Raw genomic sequence first — 27,341 nt, 5'->3', positions numbered from 1 at the left:
TCATTTCACACATAAGTCGCTCCTGAGTATAAGTCGCACCCCCGGCCAAACTATGGAAAAAACTGCGACTTATAGTCCGAAAAATACGGTATATATATATATATATATATCACAGAGGCTATTTCATCCCTACAAGCCTGTTTTGCAGGCTTCCCTGCTCTTCAGGGGAGTATATATATATATATTAGGGCTGGGAATCTTTGGGTGTCCCACGATTCGATTCAAAATCGATTCTTGGGGTCACGATTCGATTCAGAATCGATTTTTTTTTTCAATTCAACACGATTCTCGATTCAAAAACGATTTTTTTTTTTTTTTGTGAAAACAATACACAACAATACCATAATAATGCAATACAATTTCAAAACAAAACCTGACCCAGCAACATTCAGAATAGCAATAAACAGAGCAATTGAGAGCAATTGAGGACACACAAACATGACACGGAACAATCTAAAAGTAGTGAGACAAAAATGAATATTATCAACAACAGCATCAATATTAGTAACAATTTCAACATAGCAGTGATTAAAAATCCCTCATTGATATGATCATTATAAACATTAATAAAAAAATAAAAAAATAAAAATGAACAATAGTGTCACAGTGGCTTACACTTGCATCGCATCTCATAAACTAAATGTCTAATGATAATGGCAATGAGGGATTTTTAATCACTGCTATGTTGAAATTGTAACTAATATTGATACTTTTGTTGATAATATTCATTTTTTTCCCACTACTTTTGGTTTGCTCTGTGTGGTGTTTGTGTCTCCTCTCAATTGCTCTGTTTATTGCACTTCTGAGTGTTGCTGGGTCGGGTTTGGTTTTGGAATTGGATTGCATTGTTATGGTATTGCTGTGTATTGTTTTGTTGGATTGATTAATTAAAAAAAATAAAATAAAATAAAAAATAAAAAAAATAAAAAAATAAATCGATTTTTTAAAAATGAGAATCGATTCTGAATCGCACAACGTGAGAATCGCGATTCGAATTCGAATCGATTTTTTCCCACACCCCTAATATATATATATATATAATTTTGGACATCCCTGGTTTACAGTAATGCATCACTGACACTGTCAACAAAGTGAACACTACTATCTTTGATACAAATCTTGTATTGGATCAGTATGAGTGGATTGCGCATGGATAAACATGCCTACCCGAATAAGGTAGTAGTCTCTTTTGAAGCCGACACAGATGGAGTTCTCGCACCACGCCATGGACTTTGGGATATCTGGAGCACTAAAGTCGCCCTGACAGACAAGACGGGGAAATAAAAGGTGATTGAAGACTAAAACCTAAATAGTATGGCGAGAGTGTAACTGAGGCGTGTCGTGTTTTACCTGCAGCTCATGGAACTCTCGGTCTTTCCAGTAATAAAGCTGGAGCTTCTTTTTCACCGCAACACACATTCTCAGTGTTTCCTCTCCTGAGCTGCTTTGCTGGAAACAACATGGAACAAATGACATAACAGTCGCGTGGAAACGAGAAGTTGCAGTTGGATTACTTGCCAGTTCTGTGCAAAGGTGCTATTAGGGTTATTGTTCTAGCAATTCTGGAATGATTGGCTCTAACGAGTGTGCATGTGATGACGTGTTTAAAAGCCTGCTGTGCAATGCAATAACTGACAGCATGTATACACAATTATCATCAGTAGCCTTTGTAATGTTTGTTTTAATGAGTGTATTGAATATATGAGCTGTGTTAGGGAGCGGAGTTATACTCTTTTAAAAAAAAAAAATGGACCACAAAAAATCTTAGGGTACATTTAACATATGTTTATTATTGCAATTTAGTCATTTAATAAAATAGTGAACATACTAGACAACTTGTCTTTTAGTAGTAAGCAAACAAACAAAGACTCCTAATTAGTCTGCTGACGTATGCAGTAACATATTGTGTCATTTATACACCTATTATTTTATACACATTATGAGGGACAAACTGTAAAAATTGATTAATCTACTTTTTAATTTACTGTTAATATCTGCTTATTTTCTGTTTTAACATGTTCTATCTACACTTCTGTTAAAATGTAATAATCACTTATTCTTCTCTTCTTTGATACCTGACATTAGTTTTGGACGATACCACACATTTAGGTATCAATCCGATACAAAGTAGTTACAGGATCATACATTGGTCATATTCAAAGTCCAGGGACATATTTCCTGAGTTTATAAACATAATATACATTTAAAAAAAACGAAAATAGATTTTGTGAGGCAAAAAAATATCGATGTAATAGTAGTATCGACTAGATACTAGGGCTGCAACAACTAATCGATTAAATCGATTATAAAAATAGTTGCCGATTAATTTAGTCATCGGTTCGTTGGATCTATGTAACGCGCATGCGCAGAGGCTTTTAAAAAATAAAATAAAAAAAATAAAAATAAAAATTTAAATAATTTTTTATTTATAAACTGCAACATTTACAAACAGCTTAGAAACAATAATCAAAATAAATATGGTGCCATTATGCTGTTTTTTAAAAAATAAAATACTGGAAAGGATAGAAATGTAGTTGATCTCTTTTATCCGATTATTAATCGAAGTAATAATCGACAGATTAATCGATTATCAAATTAATCGTTAGTTGCAGCCCTACTAGATACGCTCTTGTACTTGGTATCATTACAGTGGATGTCAGGTGTAGATGCGCACATGGCGTTTGTTTACTTTGTGACACCGGTGAGCTACGGTGTGTAGTGAAGCATGTTTAGCTATTCCTCGTCCTCCAGTGATAACGTACCTGTAAGAAACTTTATTTGTCACCATGGAGACCAGGATTAGTGATTTGGAAGTAGCTAAAACACAACAGACTGATGGATGTTAGCCGCTAGCTAGCTAGCCATGTCTTAAAACCTCTTAAGGCCCAAGCTGTTTGTTTACATACTTTTTTTATTACTTTTTGCTATTTGGGCTTATTGGGCCCTAATTAGAATAAAAACTAAGAATCATCTTTTGATATGATGTACTTAGTCCATAAGTACACAAACGTGTACTTCATGTTTAGTGACATGCAAATCTTATTTTTACCCTTTTTTTCCCCCAAATTCCATTGTACGTTATACTCTTCTGACACCACCAGATGGCAGTATAAGTGTCCACATAAGTGGCCAAAAGACCCCAATTCAGTAGCGTACACAATTTTGGAAATAAGAGCTAAAAGGTGCTGTCCACGCATGTGGCCACGAAGCCTTTAGAGGAATTATAGCACCTCTTCCTGAGGGTGTTTCAGTGTTATAACTTCACCTTTATCTTTACTTTTTACACCAAAATGCGTCCGTTCTCCCTTTTCTGTTTACACACTGTGTCTGTTTGTAAGTACTCCGTGTGTGTGCACTGCCGAACATGCTCCTCTGCTTGTAAAACCAGCAATGTCATGACGTGACAGGGGGAACCGGTACTTTTCAAACAGAGTATAGTACCGTACTATACTAGTACCGGTATACAGTACAACTCTACATTATAGACATTCAAAGCCCAGTTTGGCTCTTCTCCAGACGTCGGAAACACTTTGCTTGTATAGCATTGGATGAACATTTTTGTATCCGGTTTTATTCGTGTTTTACGGCTCCGTCGATGTCTGTGTCGTTTTTAGAGTTTTACGGAACATGTTTGTTTCCGGACTGAAGTCTGAGGATGATGCGTGCGAGTTTGTCATATGAATCTGCACTAAAACGGTAGCAATTGCAAAACAGCTAAAATTCGTAAGACGATGGCAGCCACTCAAGGAGCCCAAAGGCTGTTCGTCGCAATGGAAGGTTTGGGCCGGGCTGTGGGATCACAGTCTGGGGCGATTTCTGAATTGAATCGCAAGATGGATCACATGGTGGAGAAGCTTGCTGAAAGGGAAAAATTGGATATGAGAGCCAACATGGACGAATAGAACAGACAAGCCATTGTAATGTCTGCTCGCGGAAAAACAAAAATCCTAATCTACGATTTGACTCCCTCGAATGGCCTCGACGCCGCAACAACAGGAGCAGGCTGTTCTGCAAACATCCCCTGAGGACTCTCAAAGATGGACGCTTTTGACCTCTGACACCTGGAAGTCGAACTTTGCTTGCATTGCATGTAGAACGGCCCCGGGCCTATGGACACAACACCACTACACCCAAAGACAATGGGCATATAAACAAACACACACCCCACGCCTTCACCACCGCTTGATTCCCCTTCGGACTGATGGGCGGCTGAGTAGCGCTTCATAGCAGCAGGCCGGCCTCCAGAGCCCCAACACCCCCCTCTGTTGCGAGTTGTTGTGATTATATGTAACTTGTTTATGTGTGCTATGGCAAATTAGGTTTCGTGGGTACTGATTAATGCGAAGGGCTACCAGTTTGATACACACATAAATTTCCAGAAATAGCCAATTTGCTCAATTTACCTTTAACTCTATGTTATTATTAATAATTAATGATATTTACACTTAATTTAACGGTTTAAAAGAGGAGAAAACACGAAAAAAATTACTATTAAATTTTGACACATAGTTTATCTTCAATTTCGACTCTTTAAAATTCGAAATTCAACCGAAAAAAAGAAGAGAAAAACTAGCTATTTCGAATCTTTTTGAAAAAATAAAAAAAAAGAATTTATGGAACATCATTAGTAATTTTTCCTGATTAAGATTAATCTTATAATTTTGATGACATGTTTTAAATAGGTTAAAATCCAATCTACACTTTGTTAGAATATATAACAAATTGGACCAAGCGATGAGGTGGCGACTTGTCCAGGGTGTACCCCGCCTTCCCCCCAATAGTAGCTGAGATAGGCTCCAGCGCCCCCACGACCCCAAAGGGAATAAGCGGTAGAAAATGGATGGATGGACCAAGCTATATTTCTAACAAAGACAAATCATTATTTCTTCTAGATTTTCCAGAACAAAATTTTTAAAATAAATTCAAAATACTTTGAAATAAGATTTCAATTTGATTCTACAGATTTTCTAGATTTGCCAGAATAATTTTTTTGAATTTTAATCATAATAAGTTTGAAGAAATATTTCACAAATATTCTTCGTCGAAAAAACAGAAGCTAAAATGAAGAATTAAATTAAAATGTATTTATTATTCTTTATAATAAAAAATAAAAAAAATTCTTGAACATTGATTTAAATTGTCAGGAAAGAAGAGGAAGGAATTTAAAAGGTAAAAAGGTATATGTGTTTAAAAATCCTAAAATCCTTTTGAAGGTTGTATTTTTTCTCTAAAATTGTCTTTCTGAAAGTTATAAGAAGCAAAGTAAAAAAATTAATGAATTTATTTAAACAAGTTAAGACCAAGTCTTTAAAATATTTTCTTGAAATTTTCAAATTCTATTTGAGTTTTGTCTCTCTTAGAATTAAAAATGTCAAGCAAAGCGAGACCAGCTTGCTAGTAAATAAATACAATTTAAAAAATAGAGGCAGCTCACTGGTAAGTGCTGCTATTTGAGCTATTTTTAGAACAGGCCAGCGGGCTACTCATCAGGGGCCGTACTTATCAAGCTTCTTAGAGTGCCATTTTACACTTAAGTCCTGAGAATTTGCGAAATTTAGTCCTACTCTCAAACTTAAGAATAAAAGCTTTTTATCAACGTTCTTAAGTCTAAGAATCACTCCTACTCTCCACGATATTTCAGAGGTGTCTTAAGTGGTTAGGAGTTGCCAGCAGGGGATGGCACTGAGGCGAGAGAGACGTGCGCAAACGTTCAGGGAGCGGAACGATGTCCTGGATTTGTTTGATGACGAGCAGCTGATCAAACGGTATCGTTTAGACAGAGCGGGTATTATTTTTGTCACAGATTTAATACTTTTCGATTCCTTGTTGATTTCTGCGTGTGGCTGCAGTGGGCTAGTATATATAGAGCCACCCACACCAGTTTCAAATTAGTTGCCTAATTAATGAATTGGAAAGAAAATGTTATGACAGTAGCGTATGTGTGTGGCCGTGAGGTGAGTGACGTCAGTGAGTGTGTGGGCGATAGAAGAGAGGGAGCGGTAGCGTGAGTGCCGGCGGGGACTAGTTTGTTTTGTATTATTTTGTAGTTTATTGTCAAAATATACACTCCCATTGTCCACTTAAATATTTCCAAGATATTTCTTTATTCTTAGACAACGGATTCCCTTCCGTGATTGGTCATTTCTATGGACACAGAAATGACGTCACCTAAAATTGCGTTTACGGCACATAGTAATGTCGTAATTCAGCTCTGAGTGTGACACTTAAGATTCAGTCCTACACTTCGCTGAAAGTGTGAGTAAGACGCTTGATAACTAACTTTTAAGTGCAGCTTTCAGCGAAGAATTTATTTACTCTTAAGTCAACTTGATAAGTACGGCCCCTGGTCCTTACGGGCTACCTGGTGCCCGCGGGCACCGCGTTGGTGACCCCTGCTGTAGAGTATGTCTGCTCTTAGTGGGACTGTGCCGAAAATGTCATTTCAGTTCTTATGTGTCTTGTCCGTGTTAAAGAATGGACAATAATAAAGCATCCTGAATCCTGATCCATCCTGAGCTGAGTGAGAAGTCCCGCATGGTATTGTCAGTGTGAGGAACCAACCTGCAGGTCACAGACGAAAAGCGTGGCTCCTTTTGCCTTGGACAGGACTGTGATTTGCTGGAAAGTCAGGAGGTCGTGGACGTGGATGTTGTTCTCTGCGGGACAACTTGGGTCAGGTCGTAAAAAACCACGCGCCACAACGAGGTTTCGGAAGGCGAGGACTTACCCAGGAGACTGACCAGTATTTTGTACTGCGAGACGACATAAAGCTGCGGAAGAGGCGAGAGTTTGCCAATGAGGATGGAGTTAGCGTTCAAATGCTTTGCAGCACCATTACCTGCTGGATCTTCTTTGAAAAGTTCTTGTTGGATTTCTCCAGTGTCACTTCAAAGAGGTTGGTGGCTAAAAGGGGGAAAAAAAAGTTCATCACACGTTTTTTTAAACGCCTCTTCAAAGCTGGGGGAGTCTTAAAACCCTTGTGTAATGTTCATATTGTTGTTACTCAGCCAGCGTTTGTGGGTCTGATGGACTTTTAATGCCTCACAATCAAACACTTTCATGTTAAAGTACCACTAGGGGTGTAACGGTACGTGTATTTGTATTGAACCGTTTCGGTACGGGGGTTCCGGTTCGGTTCGGAGGTGTACCGAACGAGTTTCCACACGGACATATTAAGTAGCGTAACGCACGTTGTGTAAACAATGCACACCGAGGCACAACACACGGCATGCTAGCAGCTAACGGGCTAGGATAGACTGACCATACGTCTTCTTTTCACCGGACATGTCCTCTTTTGCGGAGCTGTCAGGGCGGAGTTTCTTACATGCTTCAAATGTCCGGCATTTTGAGTTAGGGTTGCGTGTATTTTCTATGTACGTTCAGGGTTAAGAAGGGGTTAAAAACAAAACAAATTGTGCACGCAGCAGCATTGGTGAGGGAGGGGCAGAGAGAGAGAGAGTTATGATAAACGCGCATGGGTCACCAGGCTCTGCTTTTTATCCATAGATTTATCACATTTAATTTTTTATTATCTATAACAGGGGTGTCAAAAGTGTGCCATTTGCGGCCCACAGCTAATGTTTTAAAGGCCAACGGCACATTCTAAAAATACTCTTGAAATAAACAAAAACATAACAAAAGTGAAATAAAAAAGATTAAACAAGTTGCAATGTTGACTAATAAAACAAAGCTGGGGTTTTTTTCTTTCAAACTGTCATTGCTCAAAACATAATATTGAATCAAAATCTACGTTATTATGAATTATTGACCTATCCAAGGTTCCCATTACTTCACATCAAATATTACACTAAGAAAAATATTTTTGGTTGAAGATTTTGCAAATTTGGTAAATAAATAACCCCAAAAATGTATATTTTGTTGTTTTCTTACTGTACCGAAAATGAACCGAACCGTGACCTCTAAACCGAGGTACGTGCCGAACCGACATTTTTGTGTACCATTACACCCCTATAAAATACTGAACAGATGTTTACCTTATCCCAATAAACATCTGTTCAGTATTTTAACATAAAAGAGTTTGATTGTGAGGCATTAAAAGCCACAAAATGCATCATTCCAACGGTCAAATCAACATCAGAACCCAACATTGATTAAACGTCGTCAAAAAGCATGTTGTTTCAACGTTGTATTTGTGTTGTAGAATATTGGTTGGGAAATGACCACATTTCAATGGTCAAATCAACGTCAGAATCCAACATTGATTAAATGTTGTCAAAAAGGTTGTTGTTTTAACGTTGTATTTGTGTTGTAGAATAATGATTGGGAAATGACCAAATTTCAATGTTAAATCAACGTCACAACCCAACATTGTCAAAAAGCATGTTGTTTCAATGTTGTAGAATATTGGTTGGGAAATGACCAAATTTCAACGGTCAAAACAACGTCACAACCTGACATTGAATAAACGTTGTCAAAAAGCATGTTGTATCAATGTTGTATTTGAGTTGTAGAATATTGGTTTGGAAACGACCAAATTTCAATGTTAAATCAACGTCACAACCATTGATTAAAAGTTGTCAAAAAGCATGTTGTATCAACTTATTTGTGTTGTAGAATATTGGTTGGGAAATGACCACATTTCAATGGTCAACTCAACGTCACAACCTGACATTGAATAAACATTGTCAAAAAGCATGTTGTTTCAATGTTGTATTTGAGTTGTAGAATATTGGTTTGGAAATGACCTAAATTCAATGTCAAATCAACGTCCCAACCCAACATTGTCAAAAAGCATGTTGTTTCAATGTTGTAGAATATTGGTTGGGAAATGACCAAATTTCAATGTTAAATCAACGTCACAACCATTGATTAAAAGTTGTCAAAAAGCATGTTGTATCAACGTATTTGTTTAGTAGAATATTGGTTGGGAAATGACCAAAATTCAATGTCAAATCAACGTCACAACCCAACATTGTCAAAAAGCATGTTGTTTCAATGTTGTAGAATATTGGTTGGGAAATGACCAAATTTCAATGGTCAAATCAACGTCACAACCTGACATTGAATAAACGTTGTCAAAAAGCATGTTGTTTCAACGTTGTATTTGTGTTGTAGAATATTGGTTGGGAAATTACCAAATTTCAATGTCAAATCAACGTCACAACCCAACATTGTCAAAAAGCATGTTGTTTCAATGTTGTAGAATATTGGTTGGGAAATGACCACATTTCAATGGTCAAATCAACGTCAGAATCCAACATTGATTAAATGTTGTCAAAAAGGTTGTTGTTTTAACGTTGTACTTGTGCTGTAGAATAATGATTGGGAAATTACCAAATTTCAATGTTAAATAAACGTCACAACCCAACATTGTCAAAAAGCACGTTGTTTCAATGTTGTAGAATATTGGTTGGGAAATGACCAAATTTCAACGGTCAAATCAACGTCACAACCTGACATTGAATAAACGTTGTCAAAAAGCATGTTGTTTCAATGTTGTATTTGAGTTGTAGAATATTGGTTTGGAAACGACCAAATTTCAATGTCAAATCAACGTCAGAACCCAACATTGAATAAACGTTGTCAAAAAGCATGTTGTTTCAATGTTGTATTTGTGTTGTAGAATATTGGTTGGGAAATGACCACATTTCAATGGTCAAATCAACGTCAGAATCCAACATTGATTAAATGTTGTCAAAAAGGTTGTTGTTTTAACGTTGTATTTGTGTTGTAGAATAATGGTTGGGAAATTACCAAATTTCAATGTTAAATCAACGTCACAACCCAACATTGCCAAAAAGCATGTTGTTTCAATGTTGTAGAATATTGGTTGGGAAATGACCGAATTTCAACGGTCAAATCAAAATCACAACCTAACATTGATTAAACGTCGTTAAAAAGCATGTTGCTTCAACGTTGTATTTGTGCTGTAAAATATTGGTTGGGAAATGACCAAATTTCAATGTCAAATCAACGTCAGAATCCAACATTGATTAAAATGTTGTCAAAAAGCATGTTATTTTAACGTTGTATTTGTGCTGTAAAATATTGGTTGGGAAATGACCAAATTTCAATGCCAAATTAACGTCACAACCTGACATTGAATGAACGTGGTCAAAAAGCATGTTGTTTCAACGTTGTATTTGTGTTGTAGAATATTGGTTGGGAAATGACCAAATTTCAATGGTCAAATCAACGTCAGAATCCAACATTGATTAAATGTTGTCAAAAAGGTTGTTGTTTTAACGTTGTATTTGTGTTGTAGAATAATGGTTGGGAAATTACCAAATTTCAATGTTAAATCAACGTCACAACCCAACATTGTCAAAAAGCATGTTGTTTTAATGTTGTAGAATATTGGTTGGGAAATGACCAAATTTCAACGGTCAAATCAACGTCACAACCTGACATTGAATGAACGTCGTCAAAAAGCATGTTGTTTCAACGTTGTATTTGTGTTGTAGAATATTGGTTGGGAAATGACCAAATTTCAATGGTCAAATCAAGTCAGAACCCAACATTGATTAAATGTTGTCAAAAAGCATGTTGTTTCAATGTTGTATTTGTGTTGTAGAATATTGGTTGGGAAATGACCACATTTCAATGGTCAAATCAAGGTCAGAATCCAACATTGATTAAATGTTGTCAAAAAGGTTGTTGTTTTAATGTTGTATTTGTGTTGTAGAATAATGGTTGGGAAATTACCAAATTTCAATGCCAAATTAACGTCACAACCTAACATTGAATAAACGTCAAAAAGCATGTTGTTTCAACGTTGTATTTGTGTTGTAGAATATTGGTTGGGAAACTACCAAATTTCAATGTTAAATCAACGTCACAACCCAACATTGTCAAAAAGCATGTTGTTTCAATGTTGTAGAATATTGGTTGGGAAATGACCAAATCTCAACGGTCAAAACAACGTCACAACCTGACATTAAATAAACGTTGTCAAAAAGCATGTTGCATCAATGTTGTATTTGAGTTGTAGAATATTGGTTTGGAAACGACCAAATTTCAATGTTAAATCAACGTCACAACCATTGATTAAAAGTTGTCAAAAAGCATGTTGTATCAACGTATTTGTGTTGTAGAATATTGGTTGGGAAATGAGCACATTTCAATGGTCAAATCAACGTCACAACCTGACATTGAATAAACGTTGTCAAAAAGCATGTTGTTTCAATGTTGTATTTGAGTTGTAGAATATTGGTTTGGAAATGACCTAAATTCAATGTCAAATCAACGTCCCAACCCAACATTGTCAAAAAGCATGTTGTTTCAATGTTGTAGAATATTGGTTGGGAAATGACCAAATTTCAATGTTAAATCAACGTCACAACCATTGATTAAAAGTTGTCAAAAAGCATGTTGTATCAACGTATTTGTTTAGTAGAATATTGGTTGGGAAATGACCAAAATTCAATGTCAAATCAACGTCACAACCCAACATTGTCAAAAAGCATGTTGTTTCAATGTTTTAGAATATTGGTTGGGAAATGACCAAATTTCAATGGTCAAATCAACGTCACAACCTGACATTGAATAAACGTTGTCAAAAAGCATGTTGTTTCAACGTTGTATTTGTGTTGTAGAATATTGGTTGGGAAATTACCAAATTTCAATGTCAAATCAACGTCACAACCCAACATTGTCAAAAAGCATGTTGTTTCAATGTTGTAGAATATTGGTTGGGAAATGACCAAATTTCAATGGTCAAATCAACGTCAGAATCCAACATTGATTAAATGTTGTCAAAAAGGTTGTTGTTTTAACGTTGTACTTGTGTTGTAGAATAATGATTGGGAAATTACCAAATTTCAATGTTAAATAAACGTCACAACCCAACATTGTCAAAAAGCACGTTGTTTCAATGTTGTAGAATATTGGTTGGGAAATGACCAAATTTCAACGGTCAAATCAACGTCACAACCTGACATTGAATAAACGTTGTCAAAAAGCATGTTGTTTCAATGTTGTATTTGAGTTGTAGAATATTGGTTTGGAAACGACCAAATTTCAATGTCAAATCAACGTCAGAACCCAACATTGAATAAACGTTGTCAAAAAGCATGTTGTTTCAATGTTGTATTTGTGTTGTAGAATATTGGTTGGGAAATGACCACATTTCAATGGTCAAATCAACGTCAGAATCCAACATTGATTAAATGTTGTCAAAAAGGTTGTTGTTTTAACGTTGTATTTGTGTTGTAGAATAATGGTTGGGAAATTACCAAATTTCAATGTTAAATCAACGTCACAACCCAACATTGCCAAAAAGCATGTTGTTTCAATGTTGTAGAATATTGGTTGGGAAATGACCGAATTTCAACGGTCAAATCAAAATCACAACCTAACATTGATTAAACGTCGTTAAAAAGCATGTTGTTTCAACGTTGTATTTGTGCTGTAAAATATTGGTTGGGAAATGACCAAATTTCAATGTCAAATCAACGTCAGAATCCAACATTGATTAAAATGTTGTCAAAAAGCATGTTGTTTTAACGTTGTATTTGTGCTGTAAAATATTGGTTGGGAAATGACCAAATTTCAATGCCAAATTAACGTCACAACCTGAAATTGAATGAACTTGGTCAAAAAGCATGTTGTTTCAACGTTGTATTTGTGTTGTAGAATATTGGTTGGGAAATGACCAAATTTCAATGGTCAAATCAACGTCAGAATCCAACATTGATTAAATGTTGTCAAAAAGGTTGTTGTTTTAACGTTGTATTTGTGTTGTAGAATAATGGTTGGGAAATTACCAAATTTCAATGTTAAATCAACGTCACAACCCAACATTGTCAAAAAGCATGTTGTTTTAATGTTGTAGAATATTGGTTGGGAAATGACCAAATTTCAACGGTCAAATCAACGTCACAACCTGACATTGAATGAACGTCGTCAAAAAGCATGTAGTTTCAACGTTGTATTTGTGTTGTAGAATATTGGTTGGGAAATGACCAAATTTCAATGGTCAAATCAAGTCAGAACCCAACATTGATTAAATGTTGTCAAAAAGCATGTTGTTTCAATGTTGTATTTGTGTTGTAAAATAATGGTTGGGAAATTACCAAATTTCAATGCCAAATTAACGTCACAACCTAACATTGAATAAACGTCAAAAAGCATGTTGTTTCAACGTTGTATTTGTGTTGTAGAATATTGGTTGGGAAATGACCAAATTTCAATGTCAAATCAACGTCAGAATCCAACATTGATTAAATGTTGTCAAAAAAGTTGTTGTTTTAATGTTGTATTTGTGTTGTAGAATAATGATTGGGAAACTACCAAATTTCAATGTTAAATCAACGTCCCAACCCAACATTGTCAAAAAGCATGTTGTTTCAATGTTGTAGAATATTGGTTGGGAAATGACCAAATCTCAACGGTCAAAACAACGTCACAACCTGACATTGAATAAACCTTGTCAAAAAGCATGTTGTATCAATGTTGTATTTGAGTTGTAGAATATTGGTTTGGAAACGACCAAATTTCAATGTTAAATCAACGTCACAACCATTGATTAAAAGTTGTCAAAAAGCATGTTGTATCAACGTATTTGTGTTGTAGAATATTGGTTGGGAAATGACCACATTTCAATGGTCAAATCAACGTCACAACCTGACATTGAATAAACGTTGTCAAAAAGCATGTTGTTTCAACGTTGTATTTGTGTTGTAGAATATTGATTGGAAAATGACCAAAATTCAACGGTCAAATCAACGTCACAACCTGACATTGAATAAACGTTGTCAAAAAGCATGTTGTTTCAATGTTGTATTTGAGTTGTAGAATATTGGTTTGGAAATGACCAAAATTCAATGTCAAATCAACGTCCCAACCCAACATTGTCAAAAAGCATGTTGTTTCAATGTTGTAGAATATTGGTTGGGAAATGACCAAATTTCAATGTTAAATCAACGTCACAACCATTGATTAAAAGTTGTCAAAAAGCATGTTGTATCAACGTATTTGTTTAGTAGAATATTGGTTGGGAAATGACCAAAATTCAATGTCAAATCAACGTCACAACCCAACATTGTCAAAAAGCATGTTGTTTCAATGTTGTAGAATATTGGTTGGGAAATGACCAAATTTCAATGGTCAAATCAACGTCACAACCTGACATTGAATAAACGTTGTCAAAAAGCATGTTGTTTCAACGTTGTATTTGTGTTGTAGAATATTGGTAAGGAAATTACCATATTTCAATGGTCAAATCAACGTCACAACCTGACATTGAATAAACGTTGTCAAAAAGCATGTTGTTTCAATGTTGTAGAATATTGGTTGGGAAATGACCGAATTTCAACGGTCAAATCAACATCACAACCTGACATTGATTAAACGTGGTCAAAAAGCATGTTGTTTCAATGTTGTATTTGTGTTGTAGAATATTGGTTGGGAAATGACCAAATTTCAATGCCCAAATCAACGTCACAATCTAACATTGAATAAACGTTGTCAAAAAGCATGTTGTTTCAACATTGTATTTGTGCTGTAAAATATTGGTTGGGAAATGACCAAATTTCAATGCCAAATTAACGTCACAACCTAACAATGAATGAACGTCGTCAAAAAGCATGTTGTTTCAACGTTGTATTTGTGTTGTAGAATATTGGTTGGGAAATGACCAAATTTCAATGTCAAATCAACGTCAAAATCCAACATTAATTAAATGTTGTCAAAAAGGTTGTTGTTTTAACGTTGTATTTGTGTTGTAGAATAATGATTGGGAAATGACCAAATTTCAATGGTCAAATCAACGTCACAACCTGACATTGAATAAACGTTGTCAAAAAGCATGTTGTTTCAACGTTGTATTTGTGTTGTAGAATATTGGTTGGGAAATTACCAAAATTAAATGTCAAATCAACGTCACAACCCAACATTGTCAAAAAGCATGTTGTTTCAATGCTGTAGAATATTGGTTGGGAAATGACCACATTTCAATGGTCAAATCAACGTCAGAATCCAACATTGATTAAATGTTGTCAAAAAGGTTGTTGTTTTAACGTTGTATTTGTGTTGTAGAATAATGATTGGGAAATTACCAAATTTCAATGTCAAATCAACATCACAACCTAACATTGATTAAACGTTGTCAAAAAGCATGTTGTTTCAACGTTAGACTTGAGTTGTTTAACGTCAGGACCTAATTAACAAGTTCTCAACGTTGTTTCAATGTCTTGTGTCTGCTGGGATGGGACTCCTATTAGCTGCATCTTGAAATAGTTTGTTTTATCTTTAGAATCCTATACAAAAAAGACATGTGTTCTTGTCTCTCATAGTGATTGTGAATGATCGGCACAATTCCAAAGAAACGAAAAGTGCAGTTCCCCTTTAACAAGCACACAAAAGAATCATCGTCATACAGGAAATGGTGTCAGGTACCTGCATCTTTTTTAATCCTGTAGAGAAGGAGATGTCCGGGCTTGGTTCCGACGAGCAGCCAGTCCTCTGTGGAAGAAAGATCACACATTCAAGCACTTTTCATGGTAGACGTGCTCCAAAAGGGTACTTAAGCTTCCTTGATGCATTATCAGTAAGACTCATCCCTGTTTTGTGTTTTTTTACGCATTGAAATAAAAAAGGACTCGCATTTCCGGAAGGACCCGGTATCAGAATAATTGTATAGAAGTTATCACACAACTTTGTGTTCCATTTTAGTTCAGGTCCCCTGCGGGAAGACAAAAGCTATCTTTCATCTTACCAATCAAAAGGCTTGTAAAACTCCACTGTGTGCGGTGGGATGTGACATGGAGGTGTCGATTTCTGTGACCTATTGACAGCCACAGGAAGACCTCGCCCTGACCCGAGATCTACAAAGCGGAGAGGAAGCAGGACCCGACACCCCCTCCAGGCACCTTTTCTTTGAACTGTTTGTGACAGAGTGCAAGAGCAGTTTACGACCCCCTCTCCGCTTAGAAACAGCTGAAGCTATGTAATCAGGGAAAGTCCGAATAAAAAGAGGAGGCGTGGAACTTTTTCGTCAGAGCGTGGGTGACACTGTACGAGGGTACAGGTCGACACGCTCTCCTCATGAGCTAAATTGAATCCTGTCTCTGTTTAATTCCTTGCTTCTTGTCTGTTTAATAGATGTCATCGGTGTTTGAATCTGACACCCTGGACGCAGATTATTTTTTTATTTTTTTTTTACCAACCCTGCCTTCTCCGGGTCAGAACTCCGGTTTGCTTGTTTTGTTTTTTTATCGATTATCGCTTTCCGCCGGTGTTTTGTTTTGTTTATATTTGCCGGTGTCGTGCAAAATTCTGTATCCCTGAAATATTTTGTATCCCCCACAGAAGGAGCGCGCATTGGGGCGAAGCTCTGTTCCTTAACATCGTGTGGATTATACGTACAGACTTGGCATTGTACAAAACTTGTGCATTTGGACTCATTTTATTAATGACTAAAAAAAGTTAGTAAGGACACATAATATTATAGCCTAATTTTTTTCTTTTTTGCAAGATTTTTTTTCATGTGATGCTCAACCTATAAAACAATAATGAACATGTTATTGTTACATAAAAAAAAGATAGATCTTGTAGAAAAATACACTTTAATATAGTTAGAACATTAACAATGCCTCCCAAAAGTACTTAACAATAGTCATACAAACAATATCACTTGCAATTTATTTTTTGGGCAACAACACAAGCGTAAGATAAATAAGAACAACAAACGCATTGGCACAAAAGTTAAAAATTTTAATAAATAAATAAATACATTTTAAAAAAAATAAAAAAGTGTTTTCTTTTGTATTGTTTTTTTAATTAATTAAGTAACGTATATGACAATCTTTTTTGCAAAACACAATATTGAATGTGAGATATAAGAGGATCATGCATACATTTATCATTTGTTTTCAAAACGCTTACAAAAAAGTGGGACCCCAAAACGGCTGTTTACGACCTTTTCTTTTGAACTGTTTTGTAATCAAAGGCGATGGCTGTTTTACGACCCCCGTCCCTTAGAAACAGCTGTTGCCATGTAATCAGGGAAAGTCCAAATAAAAGAGGTGGCGTACAATCTTTCGCCAGAGCGTGTTGAGACACAGTACAAGGGTAGAGTGTCCAGGCGTCTCTCCTCAATTGAGCCAAATTTAATTCTGTCTCTGTTTGATTCTTTGCTTCTTGTCTTGTTTAATAGATGTCATCAGTGTTTGAACCTGACACATACATTTATCATTTGTTTACAAAACAATTACAAAAAAAAGTGGGACCCCAAAAATTTACCGGGGACCCCATTTTTATGACTTGATGGGGTCCCAGGGATCCCATTTTGAAAATTCCTAGCACCAACACTGTACACCTACAATGTATTAAATACAAATATAGACACAACTAGCGGCGGTGGTAAAGTTTAGATCCATGAAGGAAAGAAGAAAGTGAATGAATGTTTATAACTGAATACATTTACATTTGCAGAATTTTTTTTTTTCCTTTTGTATTATTTTTTAAATTAATTAAACGTTTATGACAACCTTTTTCCAAAACACAATAAAGAATGTGAGATACAAGAGGATCATGCAAACATTTATCATTTGTTTTCAAAACGCTTACAAAAAATAGGGACCCCAAAACGGCTGTTGACGACCTTTTCTTTTGAACTGTTTTGTAATCAAAGGCGATGGCTTTTTACGACCCCCGTCCCTTAGAAACAGCTGTTGCCATGTAATCAGGGATAGTCCAAATAAAAGAGGTGGCGTACAATCTTTTGTATTATTTTTTTGAATGACTCAAACGTTTATGACAACTTTTTTCCAAAACACAATATAGAATGTGAGATATCAGAGGATAATGTAAACATTTATCATTTGTTGTCAAAAAAGTTTCACCCCAAACATTTACCGGGGACCCCATTTTTATGACTTGATGGGGTCCCTGGGGCCCCATTTTGAACATCTAGTATTTGTGGAGGTCCAACTCACCCCAGGCCGCCAGACAATCAATCTGGAGAGGAAGTTTTTCCAAAATAGGCACCGGCTCATAGGCGTCATGCATCTTCTTCACCCTGAGCGGTACCGATCTTTGTGTTTACGAGCCCGCCGTGAGTGGCCTCTTGCCCGGGGAGGTATGGCTGACCTGCCCGGGGAGGTATGACTCTTGCCCGGGGAGGTATGACTCTTGCCCGGGGAGGTATGACTCTTGCCCGGGGAGATATGGCCGACCTGCCGCTGTCAAAACAAGCGAGTGCTAGCTCGCTAGCTAAGACGTCGCCATGCTGTGAGCGCCGTCTTGAAGCATCGCATTCGCCCCAGTTTCACCCGGGCCAACTCACAAACGCAGTCCGAGAAGTTATTTGGTGAAATAAGACGACTGCGAGCCGAGTTAAAGTGACGTCAGAGTCGGAAGCGCCCTAAACTTTAGCGAGCCATGTTAGCTTGGAGCTACTTCCTGCCTCTGGTCAGCTGACTGGAGCTGCGCGCGACGACACTTTGACAAGCACGTGACTTGCGTCATCTCGCTCACGAGGAGCGACAATTGACGTTTTTTATGCAGTTTTCCAAATTCAAATTATTCACTGAACTTGTGTGAGCCTATGGCTTTGCACTTTGTTTTATATATATATATATATATATATATATATATATATATATATATATATATATATATATATATATATATATATATATATATATATATATATATATATAGCATTCTATTTTAATTACTTTATTAAGTTTACGACCCCCTGGCGCAGATTTGTACTGTTTTTGTACTTATTTTGATTATTATTATTTCTCGATTGTTTGTAAATGTTGCAGTTTATAAATAAAGGTTTATACAATTTTTAAAAAATTTAAAAAATTAACGTTTTCATTCTATTTTTTTTTAAATTATGGGACAAGCGGTAAAAAATGGATGGATGGATGGAAATTATATATATATATATTTTTTTTTTATTGAAGAACAAACAAACATTTAAAATTCACTTAACTGTCCATAAGAACAATTATTATTATTTTTGCATTCTATTTTAGTTACTTTATTGAGTTTACAACCCCCTGGCGCTGATTTTTTACTGTTTTTGTACTTGTTTTTATTTTTATTATTTCCCGATTGTTTGTAAATGTTGCAGTTTATAAATAAAGGTTTATAAAATTCAAAAAAAAAAAAATAATTAACCTTTTTATTTTTTGAATTATTATTATTATTTATTTTTTTTATTGAAGAACAAACGTACATTTACAATTCACTTAACTGTCCATAAGAACAAATTTTTTTTTTTGCATTCTATTTTAGTTACTTTACTGAGTTTGCAACCCCCTGGCGCTGATTTGTACTGTTTTTGTACTTATTTTGATTATTATTATTATTTCTCAATTGTTGGTAAATGTTACAGTTTTTAAATGAAGGTTTATAAAATTCAAAAAAATAAAATAACGTTTTTATTTGTATTTTTTTAAATTATTGAACTTGTGTGAGCCTATGGCTTTGCACTTTGTTATATATACAGTCAAGAAAATAAGTATTTGAACACCCTGCTATTTTGCAAGTTCTCCCACTTAAAAATCATGGAAGGGTCTGAAATGTTCATGGTAGGTGCATGTCCACTGTATGAGAGATAACCTAAAAAGAAAAATCCAGAAATCACAATCTATGATTTTTTAACAATTTATTTGTGTGATAAAGCTGAAAATAAGTATTTGAACACCAACATTAATATTTGGTAGAGTAGCCTTTGTTTGCAATTACAGAGGTCAAACGTTTCCTGTAGTTCTTCACCAGGTTTGCACAGACTGCAGGAGGGATTTTCGCCCACTCCTCCACACAGATCTTCTCTAGATCAGTCGGGTTTCTGGGCTGTCGCTGCGTAACACAGACTTTCAGCTCCCTCCAAAGATTTCCAATTGGATTTAGGTCTGGAGACTGGTTAGGCCACTCAAGAACCTGGATATGGTTCTTACAAAGCCACTTCTTGGTTTTCCTGGCTGTGTGTTTTGGGTCATTGTCATGTTGGAAGATCCAGCCACGACTCATCTTCAATGATCTGACTGAGGGAAGGAGGTGTTTGCCCAAAATCTCACAATACATGGCTGCAGTCATCCTCTCCTTAATACAGTACAGTCGTCCTGTCCCATGAGCAGATAAACACCCCCAAAGCATGATGCTACCACCCCCATGCTTCACAGTAGGGATGGTGTTCTTGGGATGGTACGCATCATTCTTCTTCCTCCAAACACGCATAGTGGAATTATGACCAAAAAGGTCAATTTTGGTCTCATCTGTCCACAAAACTTTCTCCCATGACTCCTCTGGATCATCCAAATGGCCATTGGCAAACTTAAGATGGGCCTTAACATGTGCTGGTTTAAGCAGGGGAACCTTCCGTGCCATGCATGATTTCAAACCATGACGTCTTAGTGTATTACCAGCAGTGACCATGGAAACAGTGGTCCCAGCTCTTTTCAGGTCATTGACCAATTCCTGCCGTGTAGTCCTGGGCTGATTCCTCACCTTTCTTAGCATCATTGAGACCCCACGAGGTGATATCTTGCATGGGGCTCCACTCTGATTGAGATTGACCGTCATGTTTAGCTTCTTCCATTTTCTAATGATTGCTCCAACAGTGGACCTTTTTTCACCAAGCTGCTTGGCAATTTCTCCGTAGCCCTTTCCATCCTTGTGGAGTTCTACAATTTTGTCTCTGGTGTCTTTGGACAGCTCTTTGCTCTTAGCCATGCTGAATGTTTGGCTCTTACTGATTGTATGGGGTGGACAGGTGTCTTTATGCAGCTAACGACCTCACACGAGTGCATCTGATTCAGGATAATACAGTGGAGTGGAGGAGGACTTTTAAAGGCGGACTATCAGGTCTTTGAGGGTCAGAATTCTAGCTGATAGACAGGTGTTCAAATACTTATTTTCAGCTGTATCACACAAATAAATTGTTAAAAAATCATAGATTGTGATTTCTGGATTTTTCGTTTCAGGTTATCTCTCATACAGTGGGCATGCACCTACCGTGAAAATTTCAGACCCCTCCATGATTTCTAAGTGGGAGAACTTGCAAAATAGCAGGGTGTTCAAATACTTATTTTCTTGACTGTATATATATATATATATATATATATATATATATATATATATATATATATATATATATATATATATATATATATATATATATATATATATATATATATATATATATATATATATATATATATCATTCTATTTTAATTACTTTATTGAGTTTAGAACCCCCTGGCGCAGATTTGTACTGTTTTTGTACTTATTTTGATTATTATTATTTCTCGATTGTTTGTAAATGTTGTAGTTTATAAATAAAGGTTTATACAATTAAAAAACAATTAAAAAAATTAACGTTTTTATTTAATTTTTTAAATTATGGAACAAGCGGTAAAAAAATGGATGGATGGAAATTATTTTTTAAATTTTTTTTATTGAAGAACAAACAAACATTTAAAATGCTCTTAACTGAACAATTATTATATATTTTTTTTGCATTCTATTTTAGTTACTTTATTGAGTTTACAACCCCCTGGCGCTGATTTGTACTGTTTTTGTACTTATTTTGATTTTTATTATTTCTCGATTGTTTGTAAATTTTGTAGTTTATAAATAAAGGTTTATAGAATTCAAAAAAATTCAAAAAAATTAACGTTTTTATTTTTTGAATTATTATTATTTATTTTTTTTATTGAAGAACAAACGTACATTTACAATTCACTTAACTGTCCATAAGAACAATTTTATTTTTTTTGCATTCTATTTTAGTTACTTTACTGAGTTTACAACCCCCTGGCGCTGATTTGTACTGTTTTTGTACTTATTTTGATTGTTATTATTATTTCTCAATTGTTGGTAAATGTTGCAGTTTTTAAATAAAAGTTTATAAAATTCCATGTCACAAACGAAGAAGTCCGGCAAAAGATCAGCCAAGCCATCGGCCCACATGATGACCTGCTCACCACGGTCATAAAGCGGAAACTGAGGTGGTACGGACACATCACCAGATCCTCAGGCCTTGCAAAAACAATCCTGCAAGGCACCGTACAAGGTGGCAGGAGACGAGGGAGACAAAAGAAAAGATGGGAAGATAACATCGGAGAATGGACTCACCTGAAACTCACCGAGGCAATGAGAGCTGCTGAGGACAGAGAGGGATGGAGAGAGCTGGTCAACAGATCGTCTGTGGTGCCCCAACGACCCTTTGGGGTTATGGGATAGGTTAGGTTAGGTTAGGTTATAAAATTCCAAAAAATAAAATAACGTTTTTATTTTTTTTAATTATTGTTATTATTATTATAATTTTTATTGAAGAACAAACTTACATTTAAAATGTACTTAACTGTCCATAAGAACAATTATTTTATTTTTTTTGCATTCTATTTTAGTTACTTTATTGAGTTTACAACCCCCTGGCGCTGATTTGTACTGTTTTTGTACTTGTTTTTATTTTTACTATTTCTCGATTGTTTGTAAATGTTGCAGTTTATAAATAAAGGTTTATAAAATAAAATAAAAACTATAAAATTAACGTTTTTATATTTGTTGTTTAATTATTATTATTTATTTTTTTAAATTGAAGAACAAACATACATTTACAATTCACTTAACTGTCCATAAGAACCATTATTTTTTTTTTTTTTGCATTCTATTGTAGTTACTTTATTGAGTTTACAACCCCCTGGCGCTGATTTGTACTGTTTTTGTACTTATTTTGAATATTTTTTTATTAGATTTTTTAATTATTATTCATTTTTTTATCGAAGAACAAACGTACATTTAAAATTCAGTCAACTGCCCATAAAAACAATTAAAGTAACTACAGTATTATTTGGTCAAATAACACGACTGCGAGCCGAGTTAAAGTGACGTCAGAGCCGGAAGTGACCTAAACATTAGCGAGCCATGTTAGCTTGGAGCTACTTCCTGCCTCTGGTCAGCTGACTGGAGCTGCGCGCGACGACACTTTGACAACCTCATGACTTGCGTCATCTCGCTCACGAGGACAATTAATGTTTTTTATTTTTTAATTATTTAATTTTTTAAATTGAAGAACAAAAAACGTACATTTAAAATTCAGTCAACTGTCCATAAAAAACAATTAAAGTAAATACAGTATTATTTGGTCAAATAACACGACTGCGAGCCGAGTTAAAGTGACGTCATCATGTTAGCTTGGAGCTAACCTCGGTCCCATTGCTTTAGACAGGGAATACAAGCGCGATGCCAGGAAAAACCCTACTTGTATGTATGTTATTTGTTTTAATCTTTTGTTTTCTACCTTGTATTATGTGTATATTTGTCCTCGCCTGGTAGCATGTATGTTATATTTGTTGTAAATGTTCTACGTTGATAAATAAATAAACTTCCTTAAAGGTCAAACACGGAAGTGCCCAGAAACTAATCAAATGTAGTAACATCATTTTGCCACAAGATGTCAGTAAAAGTCAGAACGCCTAAACAGAGATTGACCGTCCCAGCCCTCAATAATGGAGTGAACACACAAAGGACACAACGCAAACAACATAATAAAGAATGTGAATTACAAAAACAGACATGTTCTGAATCAAAATGTAATGCTATTGCTACAAAACTAGCAACTAGTTTGAAGATCGGAGGTTAAACAGATCATTAAATCATCACAAATAAGACAGAAACGCGGTGAACACACAACTTTAAACCTTTAACTGAAGACAATAAAGGGCGCACACTGCTGATTAGAAAGCAAAAACAAAAGTATGTGTTTGACCACAACAACTAGTAAGATCAGTTTCGGCAACTCCTCAGTAAGAAGCTATTTTTATTTATTTATACATTTTTAATTATAATGTTTAACATTGCCAAACAAACATATGAACAACAAAAGTACAACAGAACACCAGGGGGTTGTAAACCCAATAAAACTGTAGTAGAATGCAAAATATATACAGTCGCGATCAAAAGTGTACATACACTTGTAAAGAACATGATGTCATGGCTGTCTTGAGTTTCCAATCATTTCTACAACTCTTATTTTTTTGTGATGTAGTGATTGGAGCACATACTTGTTGGTCACTAAAAACATTCATGAAGTTTGCTTCTTTTATGAATTTATTATGGGTCTACTGAAAAAGTGAGCAAATGTGCTGGGCAGGGGCGTCACTAGCTTTTAAGGACAGGGGGGGCTTAGCCCCCAGGAGATGCACAGGATGCAAGCGAACGTAGCGCACGAGCACAAAACTTCACAAACGGCTAACAAAGACTTAGAAATGAATCATTGTTATTATTATTATTTCAGTGGGTTTATTTTCAATCTGTGTTCAGTACAACAACAAACATGGGTTTGCACAGTGACATTTTGTTTACAGCATCAAGAAGAAACAATGACTTGCATGATCCTTCAAGATACACTGAAACACAATGAAAGTCATGGCATTAGCCTCTATGTTATTCATTCACAACATAGAGGCTAATGCCACCACTTTAGCTCACAATACAATAATTGTTTGTTCCCAAATATTTTGAAGTTGCACAGATTACATTTCGGGCACATATGTGACTAAAATGGTTGTAAATTCAAGCCCTGGAAATATTACTTAATTACTTAAATTAAAGTAATATCTGGAACGGGATAATTTGGCTTGTATATAATATATTTATATATATATTATGGCAAGCTGTTAAGGAAATTAAATATATATGGAAATCTGAATAGAAATGAGAAACTTTTATATATACTGTAAATAAGAAAGACTTAGAGTCCTGGGGCCGTACTTATCAAGCTTCTCAGAATTACTCCTAAGAAGTCTGCTAAGAGTTGACTTAAGAGTAAATAAATTCTTCGCTGAAAGCTGCACTTAAAAGTTAGTTATCAAGCGTCTTACTCACACTTTCAGCGAAGTGTAGGACTGAATCTTAAGTGTCACACTCAGAGCTGAATTACGACATTACTATGTGCCGTAAACGGAATTTTAGGTGACGTCATTTCTGTGTCCATAGAAATGACCAATCACGGAAGGGAATCCGTTGTCTAAGAATAAAGAAATATCTTGGAAATATTTAAGTGGACAATGGGAGTGTATATTTTGACAATAAACTACAAAATAATACAAAACAAACTAGTCCCCGCCGGCACTCACGCTACCGCTCCCTCTCTTCTCTCGCCCACACACTCACTGACGTCACTCACCTCACGGCCACACACATACGCTACTGTCATAACATTTTCTTTCCAATTCATTAATTAGGCAACTCATTTGAAACTGGTGTGGGTGGCTCTATATATACTAGCCCACTGCAGACACATGCAGAAATCAACATGGAATCGAAAAGTATTAAATCTGTGACAAAAATAATACCCGCTCTGTCTAAACGATACCGTTTGATCAGCTGCTCGTCATCAAACAAATCCAGAACATCGTTCCGCTCCCTGAATGTTCGCGCACGTCTCTCTCGCCTCAGTGCCATCCCCTGCTGGCAACTCCTAACCACTTAAGACACCTCTGAAGGTCTCTTAAATATCGTGGAGAGTAGGAGTGATTCTTAGACTTAAGAACGTTGATAAAAAGCTTTTATTCTTAAGTTTGAGAGTAGGACTAAATTTCGCAAATTCTCAGGACTTAAGTGTAAAATGGCACTCTAAGAAGCTTGATAAGTACGGCCCCTGATCTGAAAAAGAGCCAAAGCTGTCAAAAATCTGAGGGACCATCTTCAAAGTGCAATGCTGAAACAAATAATGCAAACAATAAAATGTAACTTCCAGGGTTTGAGATTAACGTAGTCCCGTCGTCCCGGGGACGGTAAAAAAAATGCACGGCACGAAATTAAATGCTCCCTGGAACGATGGCTTTTAACCATTTTTTTTCTTTTTCTTTTTATGTATTTATTCATTTTACATTTTATATTAAATGTCTTGGTTTTTCCACCCTCTGAAAATCCTATGAAATGTTTAACAAGCCATCCTATAATAATACAACAGCTATTAATGTAACAATACAATAAAACAAATATATTTAATTATGTTTTTTTCATTATTTTAACAATAGGCTAATGTATATTACTTTATGTAGATTCTTTTATGTAGATTCTACAAGAAACAAAACTTAAAAACTAAATTATTTACAATTGCAGACACAAGGTTCTTGTTCTGTGCTTCGTACACCTGCAGGACCGCAAGCAAGGTCGCATAGAAAATGCGGACTGGATTTTGAGTGATGTGGGTATTTTCTGTATGAACAAGTGGAATGGATTGGATACCGACGCACTAAAGGGGCTCTCTACCTTACGCTATGAAGTGAGGGGAAACTGAGTGAATAATGACAAGTTATATGATTATTTATTTAAAGTCATATTCGGGCCACTTTATAATGAATATGTCGGCATGTATTTGTAAAAAAAAAAAAAAAAAAAAAATTTTAACACCAAATTATTTAGGGGGGCTTAAGAATATTTTAGGGGGGCTTGAGCCCCCCTAAAATAGGCCTAACAACGCCAATGGTGCTGGGTCAAAAGTATACATAAAGCAATGTTAATATTTGCTTACATGTCCCTTGGCAAGTTTCACTGCAATAAGGCGCTTTTGGTAGCCATCCACAAGCTTCTGCTGGAATGTTTGACCACTCCTCTTGACAAAATTGGTGCGGTTCAGCTAAATGTGTTGGTTTTCTGACATGGACTTGTTTCTTCAGCATTGTCCACACGTTTAAGTCAGGACTTTGGGAAGGCCATTCTAAAACCTTAATTCTAGTCTGATTTAGCCATTCCTTTACCACTTTTGAGGTGTGTTTGGGGTCATTGTCCTGTTGGAACACCCAACTGTGCCCAAGACCCAACCTCCGGGCTGATGATTTTAGCTTGTCCTGAAGAATTTGGAGGTAATCCTCCTTTTTCATTGTCCCGTTTACTCTCTGTATAGCACCAGTTCAATTGGCAGAAAAACAGGCCTAGAGCATAATACTACCATCACCATGCTTGACAGTAGGAATGGTGTTCCTGGGGTTGAAGGACTCACCCTTTCTCCTCCAAACATATTGCTGGGTATTGTGGCCAAACAGCTCCATTTTTGTTTCACACGGGCTCAGGAACACTTCAGAAAAACCACTGTCAGTAATTACAGTTCGTTGCTACATCTGAAAGTGCAAGTTTAAACTCTACAGACTGCCTCAGGGAACTCAAGCCGTGGTTCTCATCCAATTAGTCAGCCATACTAGTCCATAGCCTGGTCACCTCTCGCCTGGACTACTGCAACTCTCTCCTGTTTGGTCTCCCTCACAAGTCACTTCACAAACTTCAGCTTCTCCAGAACTCTGCAGCCGGGATAATCACCAGAACCCCTTCAATCCAGCACATTACCCCTGTTCTGCAGCAACTCCACTGGCTACCCATCAAACGTCGTATCCACTTTAAAATAATTCTCCTCA

At 36.0% G+C, this 27,341-nt stretch overlaps 1 protein-coding gene across 5 annotated transcripts in view; it reads right to left on the bottom strand.

The window, feature by feature from the left end:
- vps39 (VPS39 subunit of HOPS complex) overlaps positions 1-18,345 on the bottom strand; it is a 70,916-nt gene extending 52,571 nt beyond the window's left edge. For 3 of the 5 annotated variants that reach the window (XM_062034068.1, XM_062034069.1, XM_062034072.1), the window contains exons 1-7: positions 17,898-18,344; positions 15,358-15,423; positions 6,839-6,903; positions 6,728-6,770; positions 6,562-6,656; positions 1,351-1,449; positions 1,168-1,260 (exon numbers count right to left, since the gene is read on the bottom strand). In XM_062034068.1, coding sequence (XP_061890052.1) covers positions 1,168-1,260; positions 1,351-1,449; positions 6,562-6,656; positions 6,728-6,770; positions 6,839-6,903; positions 15,358-15,423; positions 17,898-17,970 — 534 coding nt within the window. In that variant the 5' untranslated portion in view covers positions 17,971-18,344. Of the gene's footprint in view, positions 1-1,167; positions 1,261-1,350; positions 1,450-6,561; positions 6,657-6,727; positions 6,771-6,838; positions 6,904-15,357; positions 15,424-17,897 lie in introns of all 5 variants that reach the window. The other 2 variants (XM_062034071.1, XM_062034073.1) reach the window with 2 other exon arrangements.
- Between the last annotated feature and the right edge of the window lie 8,996 nt (positions 18,346-27,341).

The sequence above is a fragment of the Entelurus aequoreus genome, linkage group LG23 (genome assembly GCF_033978785.1).
Source record: "Entelurus aequoreus isolate RoL-2023_Sb linkage group LG23, RoL_Eaeq_v1.1, whole genome shotgun sequence".
Taxonomy (NCBI): domain Eukaryota; kingdom Metazoa; phylum Chordata; class Actinopteri; order Syngnathiformes; family Syngnathidae; genus Entelurus; species Entelurus aequoreus.
This window is presented reverse-complemented; position numbering and strand designations above follow the sequence as displayed.